The sequence below is a fragment of the Caretta caretta genome, chromosome 18, assembly GCF_965140235.1.
Source record: "Caretta caretta isolate rCarCar2 chromosome 18, rCarCar1.hap1, whole genome shotgun sequence".
Taxonomy (NCBI): domain Eukaryota; kingdom Metazoa; phylum Chordata; order Testudines; family Cheloniidae; genus Caretta; species Caretta caretta.
The window spans coordinates 5999897-6021974 of NC_134223.1; the positions used below are offsets into that span (position 1 = coordinate 5999897).

Sequence of the window (22078 nt, forward strand, 5' to 3'; positions counted from 1 at the left end):
CCTAAGGCCTCACCTCCAGCTCACTCCATCTCCCCTCCCTCTGTCACTCCCTCTCCCGCACCCTCTCCCCCACTCACTTTCACCAGGCTGGCTCAGAGGGTTGAAGTGCAGGGATGGGGGGGGGAGGGGGGGGCTTAGGGCTCTAGCTGGGGGTGCAGAATTTGGAGTGGGGCCGGAGATGAGGGCTTTGGGGTGCAGGAGGGGACTCAGGGCTGGGGACAGGGGTTGAGGTGCAGGCTCCAGCTGGGGGTGTAGACTCTGGGGTGGGGCCAGGGATGAGGGGTTTGGGGTACAGGAGGGGACTCAGACGTGGGGTAGAGGGTTGGGGTGCGGGTTCTGGCTGGGGATGCAGATTCCGGCTGGGGGTTTGGGTTCTGGAGTGGGACCGGGGATGAGCGGTTTGGGGTGCAGGAGGGGGCTCTGGGCTGGGGCAGGGAGTTGGGCTCCGGGAGGGAGTTTGGGTGCGGGTTCCAAGCTAGGGTAGGGAGTTGGGGTGTGGGAGGGGTGCGTGTTCTGGCCAGGTGGAGCTTACCTCAGGTCGTTCCTGGAAGTGACCGCCATGTCCGGTTCCTAGACAGGGGGCCAGGGAACTAGACACCACCCCCTCAGCTCCCATTGGCTGTAGTTCCTGGTCAGTGGGAGCTACGGAGCCTCCCTGGCCCCTGCGCCTAGGAGTTGGACACGCCAGCCACTTCCGGAAGCCACGCGGAATCAGGGCAGGCAGGGAGCCTGCTTTAGCCCCACTGCGCCGCCAACCGGACTTTCAATGGCCCGGTCAGCGGTGCTGATAGGAGCTGCCAGAGTCCCTTTTCGACTGGGCATTCTGGTCAAAAACCAGACGCCTGGTGACCCTAGCAGCACTGCAGTGACAATGTTAGCGTAGCACAGACGTGTGAAATCTGTTAATCCGCCACTGCTTCGTCCTGGGTTCGTGCTGCATACTCGTGGCAAACCGGCATTCGTGCTGTACCCAAATCTGGCCTTGGGGTTCAGGTGCTGGACCGGGGGCATAGGTTCAGCTCCAGCTCTCTCAAGAAGAGGGTGCTGCGGCCTCGCGGACAGCAACAGCTTCGGGAGCAAGATGGAGAAAGGCAGAGGATGCAGCGTTCGCTGGAAACGATCCCATTGCTAGTCCTGACGTACGACCGACCTGAGCAGGGGACTGGCTCCCTAGGAACACACTGGGTGCCCAGCACATCCAGCCCCACTCAGCACCTAACTAGAAGCTGAATCTTCACCTCCTGTACTCAGGAAACTCAAGGGCATGGTGAAGAGAACCTGATATCAAAGAGGACGCTGAAATATCAGCTCCATAATAAAATACCCCTGGAGGTCTGGTTAAGGTGTCCACACAGCTGTGAGCCAGTGCAGCCCAGCAATCCAGCATTGCTACCTAGACCAAAGCCTGGCAAAGGTGCCCGCTTTGGTACGGTGCTTCCTTCACACAGACTTGGCAGGATATCAAGAACCATCATCCTGGTCCGAGAGGAAACATCAAGGGGCTGATTGTCTTTGGTTCTGGCTGAGCTCAGGCAGTCCGATGTCAAAAACCAGAAGCCACCCAGGCACGGGGCACTAGCCTGTGTTGAAATCAGAAGCTGGCACCATAGAAAGAAAAGGAGTACTTGTGGCACCTTAGAGACTACAGCTCACTTCAGACCCCATAGCAAACAGGAGATGCAGCCCAGAGAGACCCATTTACCGCGATCGGCTTCCCTCCAGCGGCTCTGGATTCGAGGCTGGTGAATGCAACCCAACCAGCAACTTCTCTGGCAGACAGTGTTAGGATAAAGATATTCAGGCCTATCTGCAAAGGCCTGTACTTTAAGAATTTAGGTGTATTCTTATCACTTGGCTAGTTCTAGAAATATAAAAGAAGAATCAAAATCACTGTCTGCTGGTGTAAGGGCCTTCTCTTACTGTGACAATCTCAGGCCCTGTTCTTAGGCTAAGGCCTTTGGCTAAGCAGCAGAGGCAGCCATAAGCTAGGAAGCGAACAGTCACATCCTCACATTCCAAACCAGTCACATTGAAATAAGGTGTTATTGGGCTGTTAGGCACTATCAGGACAGGATTGTATTCCTATCACCTCCAGAGAAAGGGAAGTGCCTAGAAAATGTAAAAGGAAACTTAGTTTGATAGCATCCTGTCTGGCAAGAACTCACTTATCAGTAGCTGGGATGTGAAATCCTCACTTCTGTATTGTTTTGTCATTATAGTTCCCACTTTGCTGTTGTTTGTCTATATAATCTCTGTCTGGTTCTGTGATTGTTTCTGTCTGCTGTATAATTAATTTTGCTGGGTGTAAACTAATTAAGGTGGTGGGATATAATTGGGTACATAATCATGTTACAATATGTTAGGATTGGTTAGTTAAATTTCAGGAACATGATTGGTTAAGGTATAGCAAAACAGAACTCAAGTTTTACTATATAGTCTGCAGTCAATCAGGAATTAGGGGGGTGGGGGTGGGCATGTGGGTGAGGGAAATGGGAACAGGGAATGGGGGTAAGAAAATTGGAATCATGTTTTGCTAAAGGGGGAAATGGGAACAGGGAATGGGAGTAAGGAAGTTGGAATCATGTTTGGCTAAGGGCAGGAATGGGAACAGGGACACAGGTGTAAGGCTCTGTGGTGTCAGAGCTGGGAAGGAGGATACTAAGGAAGGAAACTGGAATCATGCTTGCTGGAAGTTCACCCCAATAAACATCAAATTGTTTGCACCTTTGGACTTCGGGTATTGTTGCTCTCTGTTCATGCGAGAAGGACCAGGGAAGTAAGTGGGTGAAGGAATAAGCCCCCTAACAGACAGAAGGACAAGCAAGTCTGTGGTGGGGGTGCTTGCTGCCCACAGGCGCTGGGGGTGCCCCTGGAGGTCCTGGCAAGCTGTCGGAGAAGCTCCCCAGCCACTGTCCACTCACCTGATTGAATTTCTTGTCACAGTGAGGACACTTGTGCTCCTTGTCTGTGTCGTGGGTCTCCAGGTGGCGCATCTTGGAGGTGGGATCGGAGAAGGAGCGCCCGCAGTAGTCACACTGGTAGGGCTTTTCCCCGCTGTGCACCAGCTGGTGCCGTTTGAGATTGCCCGAGGTGGTGAAGAGCTTGCCGCAGTCGTCACACCGGTACTTGGCCTCTCCCGTATGCCGCTTCTTGTGCAGGTTCAGCAGGCTGATGAGCCGGTAGCTCTTGCCGCACTCTTCGCAGCCATAGGGCTTCAGAGGGCTGAAAGAGAGATTCAGAAGGGACTGAGGGACTCCACACGGCAGCCAGCTGACTTGTCTGTTCAGGACAGACTTTTCTGATCCTTCTCCTTTTGGCAGCTCTAAGATCAACTCTCACACAAGACACCTGCCTAGAGAGTCAACGTAGGCATGTTCTGGAATACCTCCCTGCATCAAGACGTCAGCACCAGAGACTAGGACTCCAGTGAGCAGTAATGGGTGAGCTCTGCTGTAGCCAGGCAGCAGAGATGGATTGTTCCCTGGGTCAAAGAGACTTCACCCCTTTAGAAGCATTACAGTGAGCCGGGGCGAAAGCAGGCAGAGGAAGAATTAGACAGTGCATCAACCTGGCTGGAGCGGAGTTCACTCCGTTAGCAGCCCCTCACTCCACCTACTAAGCCCTTTCAACCTCCCAGCTGCTGGCACGCAGTGATGGGATCTGCAGCCCGTCCAGGCATCCCCAAGCTAGGGTGAATCTAGCTAACTTGATAAAAATAAAAGTGAGAATGCAGCAGTGCAGGCTGCCCAGCCAGTACGTATGTGGGGGGCATCAGGTGGGCTTGGGCAGCCCACAGCACACTTCTGTTTTCACTGAGCTAGCTAGATTAAAGCTAGCACGGGTACGTCTACATGAGCTGCAGCTCACACACCTGGCTGCAGTGCAGGCCGGCACTGACCTCAGCTGCAGCGAAGAGCAGGCGCTCACTGGCACGTTGTTCTTGGTTGGCAGCAAGCCGTACCTGTGTGTCTTCTCGTGGGCTTTGCAGGCCGCCGGGTCGGAGAACGCTTTGTTACATTCCCTGCAAGAAAAAGGCTTTTCTCCGGTGTGGATCCGGATGTGCCGCTTGAAGTTACCGGTGTGCGTGAATTCCTTTCCGCAGTCCTATGGACAAAGACACACGAAGTAAAGAACCAGCCCCGCAGTGGTCCAGGGGAACTAAGGCCCCAGAGGAAGCTGCTCTGGCCTTACCTCACACTTGTGAGTCACCGAGCCGTAGGCTTTCGACTCAGTCCTGTCGCTGTAGGTGCCTGATCGCAGCAGCCTGGCTTCCCCGGAGTTCTCCTGCCCGGAGTCTGTGCCCCCTGACTCGTTATCCTCGGGGTTGTCTCCGTTTTCCAACCGTGGTTTCTCTTCCTCTGAGATTTTGGCTTCCTCCTCTTCCTCTGCTGTCATCTCCTCCTCTTCCTCCTTCCCTTCCAGCTCCACCTCCATTTCTGCAGGTTTAGGAGACAGAGGGATGCTGAAAACCAGGAATAAAAGGTGGGAGACAAAAATTCGACTGCGGCATTGCACATGGTTCATAAAACAAGCCTGGACACTCGGGAGACAAAGATCCTGGTGTGAGAGCTGGTTGGAAAAGGGAGTTACACCCCCAGGGGACATTTTGAGTTTTTGGCAGAAATAAAAAATCAAAACCTGAATTTTTTCGGCTGAAAACCAAAAAAGTTTGGAATCTGACAGGCAGCCACAGCGCTGCAGGCTTCCAGTCTCCTCGAGATGCCAGGCTCCCGGCTTAGACTCCGTCTGCCATGCTGGGCCACAGCCCCTGCCCTGTGTGAGGGGAAGGGGTGCTTCACAGCAGTCACATGGCCACAAAGCGTCAGGGGAAACCAAGTCTGACAGGGGAGTCCAACCCAGAGCAGGGACTGGGAATATGAGACACCAGAACTACAATTCCTATGAGGTTCCATGGGGTTTTATTTGAGAATTGAAACATTTTGGTTTTCAGCTACTCGGGTTGATGGAAAAAAAAAATCTAAATTTTTCCATGGAAAGCAGACCCTGTTTGTGCAAAATTTTGTTTAGATGCCAAATTGTTTTTTGGCAAAAATAGGTTTTGATGGAAAGCTTCCAACCAACCCTGCTATATATAGTTCCTAAATATGGGTCCCAGGCTTAAGGGACCAGTGATGGGATACGGCTAGTGATGAGCTGCCAAAATCTTAACAACCAGTTCCCTCCTCACCCCACGAGGGGGTCGTGGCCCGCCCCCTGGGACTCCTGCCCCATCCCCCCCAGCGTTCCTTGACACACACCCCCCGGGGACCCCTGCCCCATCCACCCCCCTCCCCTGTCCCGACTGCCCCCAGAACCGGGCAGGAGGGTCTCGTGGGCCACCCTAGTGAGTGCCCACCCCGCCCTGCCCCTAAGAGCCAGAGGGACCTGACAGGGGGCGAGGTGGGGAGCCCCAGGGGTGCTTACCAGGGGAGGCTCCCAGGAAGCATCCGGCAGGTCCCTTTGGCTCCTAGGGGCGGGTGGCGGCTGCTCCCCCACTGATCACATCAAAAATGACGCCTTAGGCACTAGCACCCATGGGGAAAATTTGGTGGGTTCAGAGCACCCACCGGCAGCTCCCCGCCCCACGCCCGGCTCCAGCTCCGCCCCGAATGCACCCCCCCCCAGTTTCCCGTGAATTAGCTGTTTGCGCGGGAAGCCTGGGAGGGCTGAGAAGTGAGCGGCAGCTTGGCGCTCAAGCCCTGGGAGGCGGAGGTGAGCTGGGGCAGGGAGCAGTTCCACTGCGTGCCCCCTGAGTTACCTGCTGCGGCACGGGCCGCCCTCCTCGCCCCCCCCCCCCAGCTCACCTCCGCTCCACCTCCTTGGGCCTGAGTGCGAAGCTGCCGCTTGCTTCTCAGCCCTCCCAGGCTTCCCACGCGAACAGCTGATTCGTGGGAAACAGGGGGGGCGGGGAGAAGCAGAGTGGGGCGGTGCATTCGGGGAGGAGACAGAGCGGAGGTGAGGTGAGCTGGGTCTGGGCGGGGAGCTGCCGGTGGGTGCTCTGCACCCACCAAATTTTCCCCATGAGTGCTCCAGCCCCAGAGCACCCATGGAGCCTAAGGCACCACTTTTGGCCGGTTGTTAAATTTAGAAGCCCTGTTAGAACCGGTTGTCCCTCGTGGGACAACCGGTCTAAAAGGGCTTCTAAATTTAACAACTGGTTCCAGCGAACCGGCTCCAGCTCACCACGGGATACGGCCTTTCACTTCTAGGTTACCGATGCAAAGAGTCGGGAGTGACTGAAAGATCTTCCCCCTGGTGTGCTGTTTGGTGGCCCCCCAGTATGACGATCTCAGTTCAGTTCCCATTGGACAGGTGCTTACACAGCAGTAAATCCACCATCAACTGAGTGGCTGGCAGGCTCAGCAGTTTCCATGGCCTGAATGGGAACCCAAGCTATGCCACCACGTGGGAGCGGGGCAGGCTGGCAGAACAGCACCGGAGAGCTTGCATTGCTGTTGTCTGTGGGGTACCTGTGCTGTACATAGAAGGCTCCTGTTTCCAGGTCTGTCCATTGTTCAGCACCTACTCCCAGAGTCTCTTGTACAAATGTAATTATATGGCCATGCAAATGGGCCTCTAACTGTCACTTCTTGCCGAAATTGCTACACCTTATAAATATGATAAAGGACGTGTTTGGCATTTAAAGAAGCAGTGCATGAGGAGTTTGGGGCTTCTGACCAGCCAGCCTTCCCCACGCCCGTCAGAGGTAAAAGTAAGCCGGTACGCCTCGGTACGGCGTACTGGTAAGAGCCGGTGTGCCGTACCAGGACCGGCTTTCCCAGAGGGCAATTTAAAGCCCTGCGGTAGCGGCGGCAGGACTGGGATTTGAAGGGCTCTGGAGCTCCAGCCGCTGCTACCGCCCTCGCCCTTTAAATCCCCGCCACCGCTACCCCAGGGCTCGGGCAGCAGGGCTCAGGCGGGGATTTAAAGGGCTCGGGGCTCCGGCAGCTGCTACCACAGCGGAGCCCCAGGCCCTTTAAAGCTCTGCCAGAGCCCAGAGCCCTGGGGTAGCGGTGGCAGCTGGGAGCCCCCAGGGCTCCTCAGTGATTTAAAGGGCCCGGGGCTCCACTGCGGTAGCGGCAGCTGGAGCTCTGGGCCCTTTAAATTGCCCCCAAGCCCTGGGGTTTCGAGCCGCCTCTGCAGCTGGTAGCTCGGGGGTGATTTAAAGGGCCCTGGGCTCCCATCCACCACGACCGCAGCTGGAGCCCTGGCGCTTTAAATCAAGATTGAAAGGGCCCGGGGATTTAAGGCCCTGCCTCTTCTGGTTGAGGTCAAGCCCCCTGCTCGGGACTCCGGCGTACTGGTAAGTCCTCTAACTTACTTTCACCCGACGCCCATACACTTCCTAAAGTGCACAGAAGTTGGAACTGATTTGATCCCTCCGTGCCCTTCTGGTGTTTGCGTGCTGGAGCAGCAGAGAGGGCTCAGGGAACAGGGCCACACAGATCTGGCGTCCCCAACATAATTCAGGACTAATGTGCTGCCTGGGACATGGGGCCTCTCTCATTGCTTGGGATGTGAGATCTGCAACCGCTTTAATGGAAAAAGTTGTCTAGAGTTACTGTAACTTCTCTACGTGCCTCTATTAAAGCTACTGAAATGCTTTTACCAACATCAGAGGGATAGCTGTGTTAGTCTGTACCCACAAAAACAACGAGGAGTCCGGTGGCACCTTAAAGACTGACAGATTTATTTGGGCATAAGCTTTCGTGGGTAAAAAAAACCTCACTTCTTCAGATGCATGGAGTGAAAATTACAGATGCAGGCATTTTCATACTGGCACATGAAGAGAAGGGAGTTACAAGCAGAGAACCAGGGTTGACAAGGCCAATTCAGTCAGGGTGGATGTGGTCCACGCCCAATAATTGACGAGGAGGTGTCAATACCAAGAGAGGGAAAATTGCCTTCTCTGCGCGTCAGTAGATTTATGCCCGCGTCTGTAATTTTCACCCCATGCATCTGAAAATGTGGGTTTTTTTACCCATGAAAGCTTATGCCCAAATAAATCTGTTAGTCTTTAAGGTGCCACCGGACTCCTCATTCTTTTTCTAACCATTCTTGGTGTTTCACAACAGCTCCCCCGTGCCTGGCTCACCTGCCCAGCTGTGGTATGCTGAAAGGCTAGGTTTCCTCCTCCTCTAGGGGTATTAGCTTTTTGCCAGCATGAAAGGGATCTAGGTTTATGTATACAAAACCCAGGGAAGTCCCGTGCTTTCAAACAGGATGTATCTAACAAGCAGGATGATCCTCAGTTCCTCTATTTTCAAATGTAAGCTCCTGCACCAATGAAAACTACAGCCCTTAAAATTCCCAACTTAAGCTCCAGCTATTTGCTGCTCAGAGCAATGCAATCCTGATGTACTTGACAAACTAGACAGCCCAGGCTGCAGGTTTCATGGCCTGCTGCAACAGCAAGGGCTGTACAGCATACAGTGACACCTGTTCCAATCCGACTTCACATCCTTCTGTGGCATTCCACTCGGGCCTGTTCCCTGTGGAGCTGGGAGCAGCCAAGTATCTGGGCGAGAACCAGAGGGAGCAGCGAGCTCCACACTGGTGAAATCAAACACACAGGGCAGAAACATCTGACAAGTATGGGGGTGTAGCCATGAGGAGCCTGGGGTCTGGAGCTATTCCTCTGTGCCAAAGGATGCAGAGACGACAAAGCTGGATGTAAGGGGGGGAAGTTACTGTCACTACTTTCATTTCAAAATGGCAAACCACCATCCTGTGCCAGCTGTAGGTCAGCACCTTGCTCTGAACTCTGGGAGGAGCTGCACTTTGCAGCCGGGCTGGCACTGTTGGGCCTGGTACCCTCTGGCTGCTGGCTACTGGGCATCTCAGAGGGAGAGTCCTCCCGTACAGCGTCGCCTGGACCTAGAAACAAAGAAGAGCACGTTCGAACCATTCACTGCGACGGCTGCGATGTGCTGTGCGGAAACAGGGCAGCCTGGCAGCAGCTCAGCTAAACAGATCCCCGGGGGTGGGGAGGGCAGAGCAGGGAGGGCTGTGGAAAGGATTAGGAGAGAGTAAGGGGTGTGGGGGAGGCGAAAGGCTGCCCCAAGGGCTAGTGGCAGCACAAGTGAAGGCGTGAAGCCGGGAAGCTTAATTACCTTCACTTTCTATACATAACCTTCCTCGGGCTGACCTGCTCTGACGCTGGTCTCCTTGCTGCCCTCCTCCTCAGGCTCTTTGTCCTTTGGCTTTGCTGCAGCCTCCGTCACCTCCTCCTCCTCTTGTCTCTTGGACGGGACCTGCTCAGCTTTGTCGAGTTCACCGAACGTTTCTGCTGCTGCTGCTTTACCTTCTTCAGGTGCTTTTTCGTCCCCTGCCGGGGAAACACACACAAGCAAACCACACTCCCTTCGCATTCGGAGACAACAGAGGGGCAAAGCAACCAGAACTGCCGCATTGTACTCTCCGAGAGTCCAAACAACGGACACAGCAGTCAGCAAGGCCAGCCAATAGCACTAATTGTCTTAAGTATCGACACATACTAACAGAGGGACAAGAAAGGAAAACTAACATTTAGTAGCAAACACATGACGCCTGGTGCCATCCATGGGGGTGAGACGGATACAAAAGCTTCATCTATATCTGGGGAGGGTGAGTTAGAGGGAACAGATCTAAGCCAGGACTCATGATTTGCAATACTGAAACGTGCTGCATGTCTGACCAACCTTAGTGCACCAAATCCCTGTCCCCTAAGTCTTGCAGTGCCAAGATTAGGATTTGGAGCCACTGAAGCTACAGAGAGGGACAGAGCAGCCAGTGACCAGGAGATGGACGTTGCCAGGTGTAGCTGTGCTCTTCATCTGCCCCCAAAGCCTGGGAGCCAATGTTCTGCATTCCGATCTGCGGCTTCACAGGCCACATGCACAGCTTGGGGTGACCTCACCTGCACCTTCCTTACATTTCTTTTGGAAGGAAATGTTCTTTATTGACTGACTAACCACTGAGTTCCCCACAGTCTACAGGCCAGCTTATTACAGTAAAGAAAACATCTGGCTGGGGATGGATCAGTGTTTAGCTTCTCCTCTCAGCTGCTTCCTGATTTAAGTATGCTTCAGTAACAGATCCACACTAAAGAGAGCAATCAAATCCTGGCTGAACCAGCATCCCCTGAGAACTGTTTTGAACATATTCCTATGGGGAACGGGAAGCCCCAGGGGGTAAGAAGGCTGCATACCGGTCACTTCAGGGACCTTGTGGCTTTCTGAATGGGGTTCAGCTGACACGGTGAGAGACTTCAAAGCATTGCAAGCACTGACAATTTCCTGCATCTGGAGAAAACCGGCAACTGCTAGCACATCCTCCACGTTCTCTGGGCTCAGGCTGAGCTTGGCTGTGTACATGAACTCCAGTACCTGACCAAGGCCTGCAATAAAACAGACCCAGAAATAAAATAAACACAAATCAAAGCTCCAGAGATGAGTGGCCTTTTTCATAGCAAGCTAAGTTGCCAACATTTTAGAGACTGAACATGCACTAGTGACTGAAGGCCAGATTTTTAAAAGGGATTTAGGTGGCTAACTCCCATTGATTCAAAGGCCCTAGAAATTTATCCGATATGCTGCAATAAAACTCCCTGAAAAGCCTACCCCAAACTATGCCAGATTCTTACTTTCTAGGTAAGAGTAACAAATAATTATACTTTAACCAGCTGGTGCCATTGTTAGAGTTAGTTTAGCACAAGAGAGGGGGGAAGGTAAAATTCTGTAGGCTGAAATAAATAAGATCTTGAACTCAGCGAGTGTGACTGTCTGTACCCTTATATTCATCCTTTTTATAAGACTATGATAAATTTTGTACAAAGTATGCCTTGTGAGGTATCATTCGAAAACTCATAATCTGCTGAACATTATTGTCCTAGTAAAACATATGTGGCCACAGTGTTACTGTCTAAGACATATTCCAAGTCTAGGGAAGCAGCCCAAACCAGTTCACCAGAGACAAAAGGCAAACTGACGCCTCAGCCAAGTGTCAACAAAATCAAATGGAGCATCACCTGGGTAAACAGCTTTTCTTTGGCAGGAAGAAAGATGTGAACGAGAAGTTTACATCTTGGCAACAGAACAGCTGGGGGTTCCCGTGCAAACAGACTGGCTATTGCCTGAACCCCAGCTGGTGATGATTCTCAAAGAGGAGGCAAAGATACAAAAATCAGGAACAGAGACCTCAAATCACCTCTCACCTCTACTCACAGCACCAACATTTGAAAGAAAAAGGAAGCATAATTGAACTGGGGGAGTGGTCATGGCTGAAGGGATCCAGCCAGATTGCTGTGAGCAGGTGGTGAGATAAAACTTTTGTGTTGAATTCACTTAACTTATTAAGTATTAGTTGCATTTTATCTTTTATCTCTTTGTAACCAATTCTGACTTTTATGCCTCATTACTTGTAATCACTTAAAATCTATCTTTCTGTAGCTAACAAACTTGTTTTATTGTTTTATCTAAACCAGTGTGTGTTTGGATTGAAGTGTTTGGGAAACTCCATTTGAGATACCATGGTTTGTGCATATCATTTTCTATTAATGAAATGACGGACTTTCTATGAGCTTGTGTTGCACAGAAGGAAAGAGCTGGGAAGTACAAAACGCACATTTCTGGGGACAAGTCTGGGACTGGGAATACGCTGGTGTCACTCTGCAATACAATTCAGGAGTGGTTGGCTAAAAGCACTCATATAACTCAGCTGGGAGTAATTTACATGCTAGAGGCTGTGTGACAGCAGACCAGGAGTGGTTGCTCTCACAGTGAAGCAGTGTAAAAGGCACCACAGACTGGAGAATTGAAGGGACCCAGCAGTTCAGCAGTCCAGACTGTACCCTGAGGAATGTCAGAGCGAGGCAGGATGATTCTGTGGTTATGGCTCTAGACTGGGACTCAGGAGACCTCGGTTCAATTCCTGGCTCTGCCACAGACGCCCTGTGTGGCCTTGGGTGAGTCCCTTCCTCTCTCCGGGCCTCATTGCCCCATTTGTAAAATGAGGATAATAATACTTCTGTTCTCTCATCCTTTGGCTTGTCTGTTTTGACTGGAAATTCTTTGAAGCAGGAACTGTCTCTAACGATGGTGTTAGTACAGAGCCTAGCACAACGGGCTCTGCATCTTGGTGGGAGCCTTTAAGTGCTAACGCAAGACAATTAATGAATCTTCTTCTAATATTAACAATAAAAATCTTCCTGTTCTACTCTAAGACCATTAGCTTCCAGACGCGATGCACATCTGTCCAACCACACATACTGAAGTAATAGCTATTGGGCATATACTATATATTGGCAGGATCACTGTTTCCCTTTTCCCTTTAGATGATTGTTAGACAGCTATCTCTACAGTGGTGCGTGTTTGTATAGGGTACTGGCCAAACAGGAATCCAATAGGTTGTATCTGGCTGGCTGTTGAGCTGCCATAGGGGTGACTCAGGGAATTACAACAGACGAGCAAGTCCTACATCTGTACCTAGTACGTTGGTTGAAAGGACAACTAAAAATAGAACAACAAAACACGTGGAAGATCATGATATGATGGGTGTCATCTCACTGATGTATCAGAATTCTTTGAACACGTCAATAAGGTAATGGTTTACGGAGAACCTGTGAACATCCTTTCAACTTTCAAAAGACCTTTCACAAGGTTCTGCACAAGAAGCTACTAAAGGAGCTAAGTATTCATGGAGGGAGAGGCAAGGTATTGTCATGGATCAAAAACTGGCTAAAAGACAGAAAATAATTAAGAATAGGGATAAACAGCCAGTTTCCATCATAAAAGATTAACAGTGGGGTGCCGCTAGGTTCCTACCAGGTCCTGAGTTGTTTAATATATTTATTCATGATCTGGAAATGAGGTGGAAAGAATGATCAGTGAGGAGGCAACCTTCTCAGAAGGCACAGAGTCATTTAGGTTAGTCAAGCCCAGAGAAGACAGAGAAACTTCAGCACTTAATCATGCTAGGTGAATGGACAATACAATGGCAGACGAAATTCAGTGTTGATCAATGCCAAACAATGCACATTGGAGGGAAAAATTTAAACCAGACAGGTTCATGAACCTAGCAGAGTTCTGAACGAATTGATCAACTCAGGAAAGAGATCAGGGCATCACCGATGATAATTCAATGGGAACCTCTACTCAATGAGCAGCTGCAGTCGAAGAGCAAACAAGATGGTAGGATGCATAAGGAATGGGATGGAGAATAATATAAAAAAAACTGTAATGCCACGATCTGAATTGATGGTACCCTCCCACCTCTAGAATACTGTGCACAGAATTGGTCATCCCATTAGAAAATAATATTGTATAATTAGAACAAGTTCAGAGAAGGGTGATGAGAATGATTGGGGGCATGAAAACACTCCCTGTGAAGAGATATGGAGAAGACTGGGCTTGGTCTACACTGAAAAGTTATATCAGCATAGCTGTGTCAGTCAGGGGCATGAGAAAACCCACACGATTGACTGGCACAACTATGTCAACAACCCCACCCAGTGTGGATGCAGCAGTGTTGATGGAAGAGGGCCTAGCTAATGGCGTTCGGGGAGGTGGAGTTCTCTGCATCAGCAAAAAAACCTTCTTCTGTTGGTGTAGGCTGCGTCTATTGTAGGCGGCTATGCCAGTATAGCTATCCGGTATGGTCTCCGTAGTGGAGACACAAGGAGATGAATAAAAGGATTCATGATAAAGTCATATAAAACAATGAATGGTTTAGAGAAGAAAGAGCAGGAGCTGCTATCCTCTCTGTCTCGTAACACAAGAACCAGGGGACAGTCAATGAAACTGAAAGGTAGCAAGTCCAAAACTGGTCAAAGGAAAAATACTTTGCTGCACAAAGTATAATGAGGCTGTGGAACTCCCTGCCACAGGAGGTCATTGAGGCCAAGAACTTAGCAAGATTCAAAGAGCGAGTGGACATTTCTCATGGATAACAAGAATAGGCAGAGTTATAACAGTTATTACAAACCAAGTTCTAGAAACCTTATGCTTTAGGGTTTAAACCAGTCTCTATTAGGATTAGGAGGAGACCTTAATGAGGTCAGATTATCCCATGTCTGTTACTTCATGGGTCCTGCACTCTGGGGCGTCTGGTCCTGGGCACTGTCAGAGATGGGACACTGGGCTATGGCAACTCCAGTGTTCAGGAGGAATGTCACTATCCCCACCACACCACTAATGTTTTCTAGGAGGTTCTGCACACTTTGGGTCTGAGTCACAGCTGGCGTGACTTGGTGCGGCTCCACTGACTTCAACAGGAACACACTGATTTACACCTGCTGAGGATACAGCCCACCATCTCAGGGCCACAGCTCCTCTCCCAAGTGCAGCCTTGGCTTCTCCCAGGAGCCGCACCTGCATACCTGCTGCATTGCTGATGTCAAGATGCACCACGTCCTTCTGATCCACAAACAGCATCCTGAAGTACTCGCTGCAGGCTGCCAGCACGGCCTTGTGGGCCTTGAAGTCAATGCCGTCCACCACGAAGGTGCAGTCACACAGCAAGCCCAGCTGCCTCTGCTGGTTCAGCTGCTCCAGGACCTGCTTGCTGTGCTGAGGGAAATCCATAGCTGAGGAGAGAAAGCACAATCACCTGGCTGACCAGAGCCTACGCTCCATCCCTCCAGCTACTGTGCTTGAGCCTGGTGCTGGAGCAAGGGAGGTTTTATTAAAATCCATTTTTATGGTGTGCAAGCACCCACTGACGGTGCTTAAAACTGAAGCAGTGCACAGACCCACTTCCACCCACGCGCCTCAGCCTTGATCTGGAGGAACCGGTAGGGCTGAGAAGCTAATTCAGTCTCCACTGTGCAGTTAGTCATTAGTCCTGCAAGAAAGTCGGCCTCACACTGCACCATTGGTCATTATTATGCATTATTTGTATTGCAGGAGCACCTGGAGGCCAGGACTTTACTGTGGCACACACATAGGTCCCTGCACCAAAGTACAAAACTACAGACAACAGGCGGATGAAGACAGATGGGAGTATATGAGGAAACAATACGATGATACTGTCGAGTGGGTTGTAGGAATCATGGCTGAGAAGTGTTTTAAGGAGAGCTCTGAGGGAAGACCTGGCATCCTTGCAGAAGCTCCTGAGGCTCCTCCCGTGCACAAGGACCCGTGTGGGAGAAAGCGTGAAGGTGCTTCTTGGAAAGTTTTTTAAATGGGCAATCAAGGTTAGGAGGAGGCTGTTAGGAATTTTTGCCTCCATCTGAAGTACTGGCCACTGCTGGTGGGATGATCAAGTGTGCCGAATGCTACGGCCCTCCATGGTCAATTGTATCAGACCCACCTGATTAAACATCCCCCTGCAAAGCTGCCGGCCGCAGCTCTGTTTTAAACCTGGTTTGGCATAAAATCTGCTTCTGTTATTTTGTCACATTCTCTTTCAAAAAGAGACTGCTGTTTTCTGACTGAAATTCACTGGTTGAGGCCTGCAAATGAAGGCCCACCAGTGGCTGTAGGAGCAACACTAGGAAGTGCCAAAAGGAATTTTAAATACTGATTTATAGTATCACATTTACTAACACTTCCCCTGGTCCTTCCAATCAGACAGCCATCTAAAGCGGAAAGTCCTACTGATCAGCCTCCTATAACCTCTTCTTTGCACCCAGCTTGGCTCCATCCAACTGCAGCTGCTAACATCAAACCATCCGCTTGGCCTGTTTTCACCATGTTGCAGTTTCCACCAGCTCCCACTTTCCCAGTACTGCCCCTTACACACAGGACTCTCCCTGAATTAGCACATAAAGCCCTGACCCTCTTCCTTCTTCAAATCCCTCCCCAAACCCCACTTCTGCTGTGAAGTCCCTGTACATCAACTGATCCCAGCTTGAGAGGGCGCGGTGGGGACTGCCAATATATATTTATATCTTTTAAATATTTCAACACATGTCAAATTGTACATGCAGGCAGCCTATGTAACTGCAGGAACACCTGATGCTCCTTCACCCCATTCTATCCTATGATTACATCTAAAAATAAATAGACAAAAGATTAAGGCTGCAAAAAGTCAAGCACTCCAGAGTTTAAAAACGCTAGATTTAAGGTAAACTGTGCAACCTTAATACAGCCCCCTGTGCGTATGCATTAGGACACAGTCTTTAACTGCATGATCATGTATTATGTTCTCACAGGATCCCTGCCTCCTTCAGAGAGTGGCTTTATCCTCCTCATTCAATGTGTGGTCCCGGGCGTTATTTAACGCACACCATCCATCCTTGCACTGAATACAATATGACTAATTTCCTCCCAGGCATTTGTACGGTGCTCTCACCACCTGAGCGAGTCACAAACGTTAGGGGATTTATCTTCATAACACTCTAGAGAGCGGGGGGAGGGGGTGGGGATGGCGTCATCCCCATTTTCCAGCTGAGGAACTGAGATCCAGCTAGATTTTCAAAATACTATTTGACAAAATTGCCAAGTGACCAATTCATGATGCCCAGGGTCCAATTTTTCAGAGTGTTCAGCATTTTAATAGTACTTTAGGAGGCCAAAGCAGAGCTCCAGTCAACTTCAGCTGCAGGTGTGAATCCTCTGCACTTCTGCAAATCAGCCCCCAGGTGTCTCATGGTACCCAGAACCACTGAGGAACATACAAGGACCCCAAGAAGCACACTTTGGCACAAAGTAGAGCCGACTGCAGAAGCCCTCATCTTCAATATGAAGGTGAGGCTCATAGAGATTACGGTGCCATGGGAAGCTCCACCTTGATCTCAGTGGGAGAGGTGGTCACAGACCACATTAGAATGCCTTTGGCTACACATGGCCACCTACCCAAAAGGAATCCTCTATCTTTACGCAGGCCATTCCAAATTGAAGAGAAAGGTTTAACTCAAACAAGCTGCCCCATGCAGTCAGTGTGCTGTAAAGAGCAGCCGCCCTGAGTGATTATCAAACTGAAGAGAAGACAAACAACACTTAATAGCGATATCTCAAGTGGCCCAGGAACGGGGGTGGGAAGGCTGGTGTTGCAATGTATGGAAGGCATCCTGTCTTTAAATAACCTGCGGAAGGAACTCTTGTTGAAAGCACCTCTCACAGCAAAGTGGAATGTAGTGAGGGGGGAGAAGACTCCATCTGGGCTAAGTATAGCCAAGTGATATAGAGATCTTAGTGCACTGGCAAATTTCAGCTTCAGTCTTTCAACTGGATCTGTATAGGCAGACCCTTGTGTCTGTACACAGGCTAACTGGGCTCCAGACAGGTGCAAGGGTCTGTCCATGTGGACTCAATTAGACTGGGGCCTTAAAGTAGACTTTATAGATTTCATACAGTAGATTTCATAAGCAGTCATGGGAAAGGAGGGAAGGTCCTCTCATGGATCAATACCTGGTTAAAAGATAGGAAACAAAGGGTAGGAATAAATGGTCAGTTTTCAGAATGGAGAGAGGTAAATAATGGTGTGTGTCCCCCAGAGATCTGTACTGGGACGGGTGCTGTTCAACATATTCATAAATGATCTGGAAAAAGGGGTAAACAGTGAGGTGGTAACATTTGCAGATGATATAAAATTACTCAAGATGGTTAAGTCCAAAGCAGACCAAGAAGAGTTACAAAAGGATCTCACAAAACTGGGTGACTGGGCAACTAAATGGCAGCTAAAATTCAATGTTGATAAATGCAAAGTAATGCACATTGGAATACATCATCCCAACTATACATACAAAATGATGGGGTCTAAATTAGCTGTTACCATACAAGAAAGAGATCTTGGAATCATTGTGGATAGTTCTCTGAAAATGTCCGCTAAATGCGCAGCGGCAGTCAAAAAAGCGAACAGAATGTTAAGAACCATTCAGAAAGGGATAGATAAGACGACAGAATGAGGAGAGATTAAAAAGACTGGAACTGTTCAACTTGGACAAGAAACGACTAAGGGGGTATATGACAGAGGTCTATAAAATCGTGAATGGTAAGGAGAAAGTGAATAAGGAAGTTTAATTTACTCCTTCACATAACACAAGAATCAAGTGTCACCTGATGAAATTAATGGGCATCAGGTTTAAAATAAACATAAGGAAGTACTTCTTCAACACATAGTCAACCTGTGGAACTCATTGCCAGGGGATGTTGTGAAGGCCAAAACTATAACAGGTTTCAAAAAGGAGTTAGATAAGTTCAGGAGGATAGGTCCATCAATGATTATTAGCCAAGATGTTCAGGGATGCAATTTCAGGCTCTGGGCATCCATAGCCTCTGAGTACCAGAAGCTGAGAATGGGCAACAGGAGATGGATCACTTGGTGATTGCCTCTTCTGTTCATTCCCACTGAAGCATCTGGAATTGGCCCCTGTCAGAAGACAGGATACTGGGCTAGATGGACCATTGGTCTGACCCAGTGTGGCCGCTCTTATGTACTATCTGGAAGAGTCATAGATTCTAAGTCCAGAAGGGACCACTGTGATCATCTAGTCCGACCTCCTATATAACACAGGTCAAAGACCTTCCCCGAAACAATTCCTGTTAGAATTAGAGAAGCTCTTTTAGAAAAAAACAGATAAGTTAAGATTTTGAGAGGATACAGTCTTTACTTTGAGTTATATAATGATCAAGTTTTCTATTATAATATAAACGGGTGTGCGTAATTTCATGGACGTAATCCCTGTTCTTTCCTGCATGACTGCCAACCCTTTACAAAATGAAAAATATTTCAAGCACAAAAAAGGGCAGCTGACCCCACAGGAAAACCTTGAAAGAACACTCTGTGACTCATCTGCTCATTTGTGGGGGGGTGGGGTGAATCAAGGCCATTTGTAGGAGAGAGAGATACACCTGTTCTCAAGAGCTCATCAGCTCCCACAGTTTATTTGCCACCTGAAATCCTAATCCTCCATTTGTGACTCACTTGCACAGCAGCTATCTACAATGTCACAAACACAGGGTTTACGGTTTCAAATGCGGAATAAGCAGCAGGAATAGACACTAAAATATATGGATAATTAAATAAAAAATAAACCAAAGACCCTGTATTCATGCCCCTGTTAATAAAGGCAAGGAGAAGAGAGGCAGAATGTGAGGTTTTTTTAACTGAAGAACTCTTATAACAGAATTAGAGAAACCATAGGAAATGATGCAAACAGAGCAAAAAGTACCCCCATGCTAGATGATATTCAACAGCATCCGTTTCATGCTCAAAATGGGCTTACAAATGTTGTATATACTTTGTGTGTGCTTGCAGCATTGGTAAAGGGAATCAAGTCTCAATGACCTATAGAGAAGAAGCCAACTTTAAAGTTTCTAACTCTTGCTCAGAATTACCCAAGTGCAAAGTTTCTGATCTCAGAACACATGGGGGAAAAGTACATTTTCACACTCAAACTAACTCAAAAATGGTTGCACAAAATTTGATCACATTTCCCAAAAGCGCGTGTGTGTGTGAGTGCGTGTACACACACCCTAACGATAGCAAGGGAGCAGTCACAGTCCTGAACAGAGAGTTTTGTGCTGTAGAGTCTAAGGGCTTGTCTATACTTGAAATGCTACAGTGGCACAGATATACACAGCGGCAGACACTACCTCTGCTAATGGGAGGGTTCTACCATCAGTGTAGTTAATCCAGGTGCCCAAGAGGCTGTAGCTAAATCAATGGAAGCATTCTTCTATCAACCTAGCATTGTCTACACCAGGGGTTAGGTCAGCTTAACTTCTTCACTCGGGTGTGGATTTTTCACACCCGAGTGACATAGCTGGTTCGACCTAATTTTTTAGTATAGACCAGGCCTCCACTAGAGGCAATGAAGGATACGAATGGATTCACCAAGGGCAAGTCATGCCTGACTAATCTAATTGCCTTCTATGACGAGATAACTGGTTCTGTGGATGAGGGGAAAGCGGTGGACGTGTTGTTCCTTGACTTTAGCAAAGCTTTTGACACTATCTCCCACAGTATTCTTGCCAGCAAGTTAAAGAAGTATGGGCTGGCTGAATGCACTATAAGGTGGATAGAAAGCTGGCTAGATTGTCGGGCTCAATGGGTAGTGATCAATGGCTCCATGTCTAGTTGGCAGCCGGTATCAAGTGGAGTGCCCCAAGAGTCAGTCCTGGAGCCGGTTTTGTTCAATATCTTCACAAATGATCTGGAGGATGGTGTGGATTGCACCCTCCTCAAGTTTGCAGATGACACCAAATTGGGAGGAGAGGTAGATACGCTGGAAGGTAGGGATAGGATACAGAGGGACCTAGACAAATTGGAGGATTGGGTCAAAAGAAATCTGATGAGGTTCAACAAGGACAAGTGCAGAGTCCTGCACTTAGGACGGAAGAATCCAATGCACCGCTACAGACTAGGGACCGAATGGCTAGGCAGCAGTTCTGCAGAAAAGGACCTAGGGGTTACAGTGGACGAGAAGTTGGATATGAGTCAACAGTGTGCCCTTGTTGCCAAGAAGGCCAATGGCATTTTGGCATGTATAAGTAGGGGCACTGCCAGCAGATCGAGGGGCGTGATCATTCCCCTCTATTCAACACTGGTGAGGCCTCATCTGGAGTCCAGTTTTGGGCCCCACACTACAAGAAGGATGTGGAAAAATTGGAAAGAGTCCAGCGGAGGGCAACAAAAATGATTAAGGGACTGAAACACATGACTTATGAGGAGAGGCTGAGGGAACTGGGGATGTTTAGTCTACGGAAGAGAAGAATGAGGGGGGATTTGATAGCTGCTTTTAACTACCTGAAAGGGGGTTCCAAAGAGGATGGCTCTAGACTGTTTTCAGTGGTAGCAGATGACAGAACAAGGAGTAATGGTCTCAAGTTGCAGTGGGGGAGATTTAGCTTGGATATTGGGAAAAACTTTTTCACTAGGAGGGTGAAACACTGGAATGTGTTACCTAGGGAGGTGGTGGAATCTCCTTCCTTAGAAGTTTTTAAGGTTTGACAAAGCCCTGGCTGGGATGATTTAGTTGGGGATCGGCCCTGCTTTGAGCAGGGGGTTGGACTAGATGACCTCCTGAGGTCCCTTCCAACCCTGATATTCTATGATTCTATGAAGAATAAAGTCATTTCCAGATGGCCAACATTCTCCCTTGTTACCAACAGCAAAGACACTATGTTGGTCTGGGCGCAAGACCTGGGTTGAAAACTAATTATTCCAGAAACAGACAAGAGAAATGGGGATGCTCACCCACAAGAGGTGTTCGGCAATCTTCATCTGGCTGGATGACAACTGCTCATATGATATCATTTTAAGGCAGTGGTTCCAGCAGAATTGGATGGCCACAAAGTAGTTGGAGAATGGTAGCCTGACATCACAACACAATGTCAAGGAGTTGTGACCACTCTGTGGTTGTGTGACTCCATCCAATGCAACAGTCTCACTTTCTCCTGCCTCAGGGTGCTCTAGAGGCATAGAAAGGGATCACAACAGCCAGGATTGATTGGGTCAACCCACAGCCTGGCATATTGATAACATGCAATGAAGATCATGATGTATTTACAAGGAGACACCTGATATGACTCCCAAATAAGTAAAGAATGCCCCCAAATAACCGTAGGTAAGAGAGAATCTTCTTTCTTAAAGCACAATCCTGTAGCTACCATGGAAACCCATGACAAGTTAGCCTGCTGCATGGGGCAGACTAGGAAAACACCTAAGGTAACAGCTCTGGGTACATGAGGAAAGCAAGAGGAGAAGGCTCTTCCTCCTGACAAATTAGAAGCCCTGGAGTCAGCTTTGAAACCAAAATTCAATCCGAAAGTTGCTGTTAATGGATATTTTCTTCCAGGAAGATACAGTTACTGCTGTGGGATCTGACTTATTTCTTACAGCGCTTGTGTTTCAATGCGAACAAAATTCCATCTGTGCAGAAATGCCCTTCATTGAGTCCCTTGGCCACACCATGACAGCATGCTCGGCCTGCTTGCTTCTTCAGAATCAAAGCCCTCCACGTGAAATCTGCCTTGAAGGCTAACCGGTATCCTTGCTGTTTACAGCAGATGCAGTTTGCCAGAACAAGCTATTAATTTGTTAAACCAGGGCTCCAAAAATTCACAAGACAGAGGCCAGGGCCAGAAGGAAAGAACTAATCACCAGAAGCCAGCACAAAGTGTAGTCTAAGCACCCACCTGCTCCATCATTTAGT

The 22078-nt window shown here is 49.1% G+C and overlaps 1 protein-coding gene across 2 annotated transcripts in view; it reads right to left on the minus strand.

Moving 5' to 3' along the window:
- Window positions 1–22078, minus strand: part of ZBTB17 (zinc finger and BTB domain containing 17) — a 37990-nt gene that overhangs the window by 8002 nt on the left and 7910 nt on the right. For both annotated transcript variants that reach the window (XM_048825333.2, XM_075120997.1), the window contains exons 2-8: window positions 14357–14563; window positions 10190–10378; window positions 9149–9328; window positions 8752–8877; window positions 4192–4436; window positions 3962–4104; window positions 2922–3222 (exon numbers count right to left, since the gene is read on the minus strand). In XM_048825333.2, the coding sequence (XP_048681290.1) occupies window positions 2922–3222; window positions 3962–4104; window positions 4192–4436; window positions 8752–8877; window positions 9149–9328; window positions 10190–10378; window positions 14357–14563 (1391 nt within the window). The remainder of the gene's footprint in view (window positions 1–2921; window positions 3223–3961; window positions 4105–4191; window positions 4437–8751; window positions 8878–9148; window positions 9329–10189; window positions 10379–14356; window positions 14564–22078) is intronic.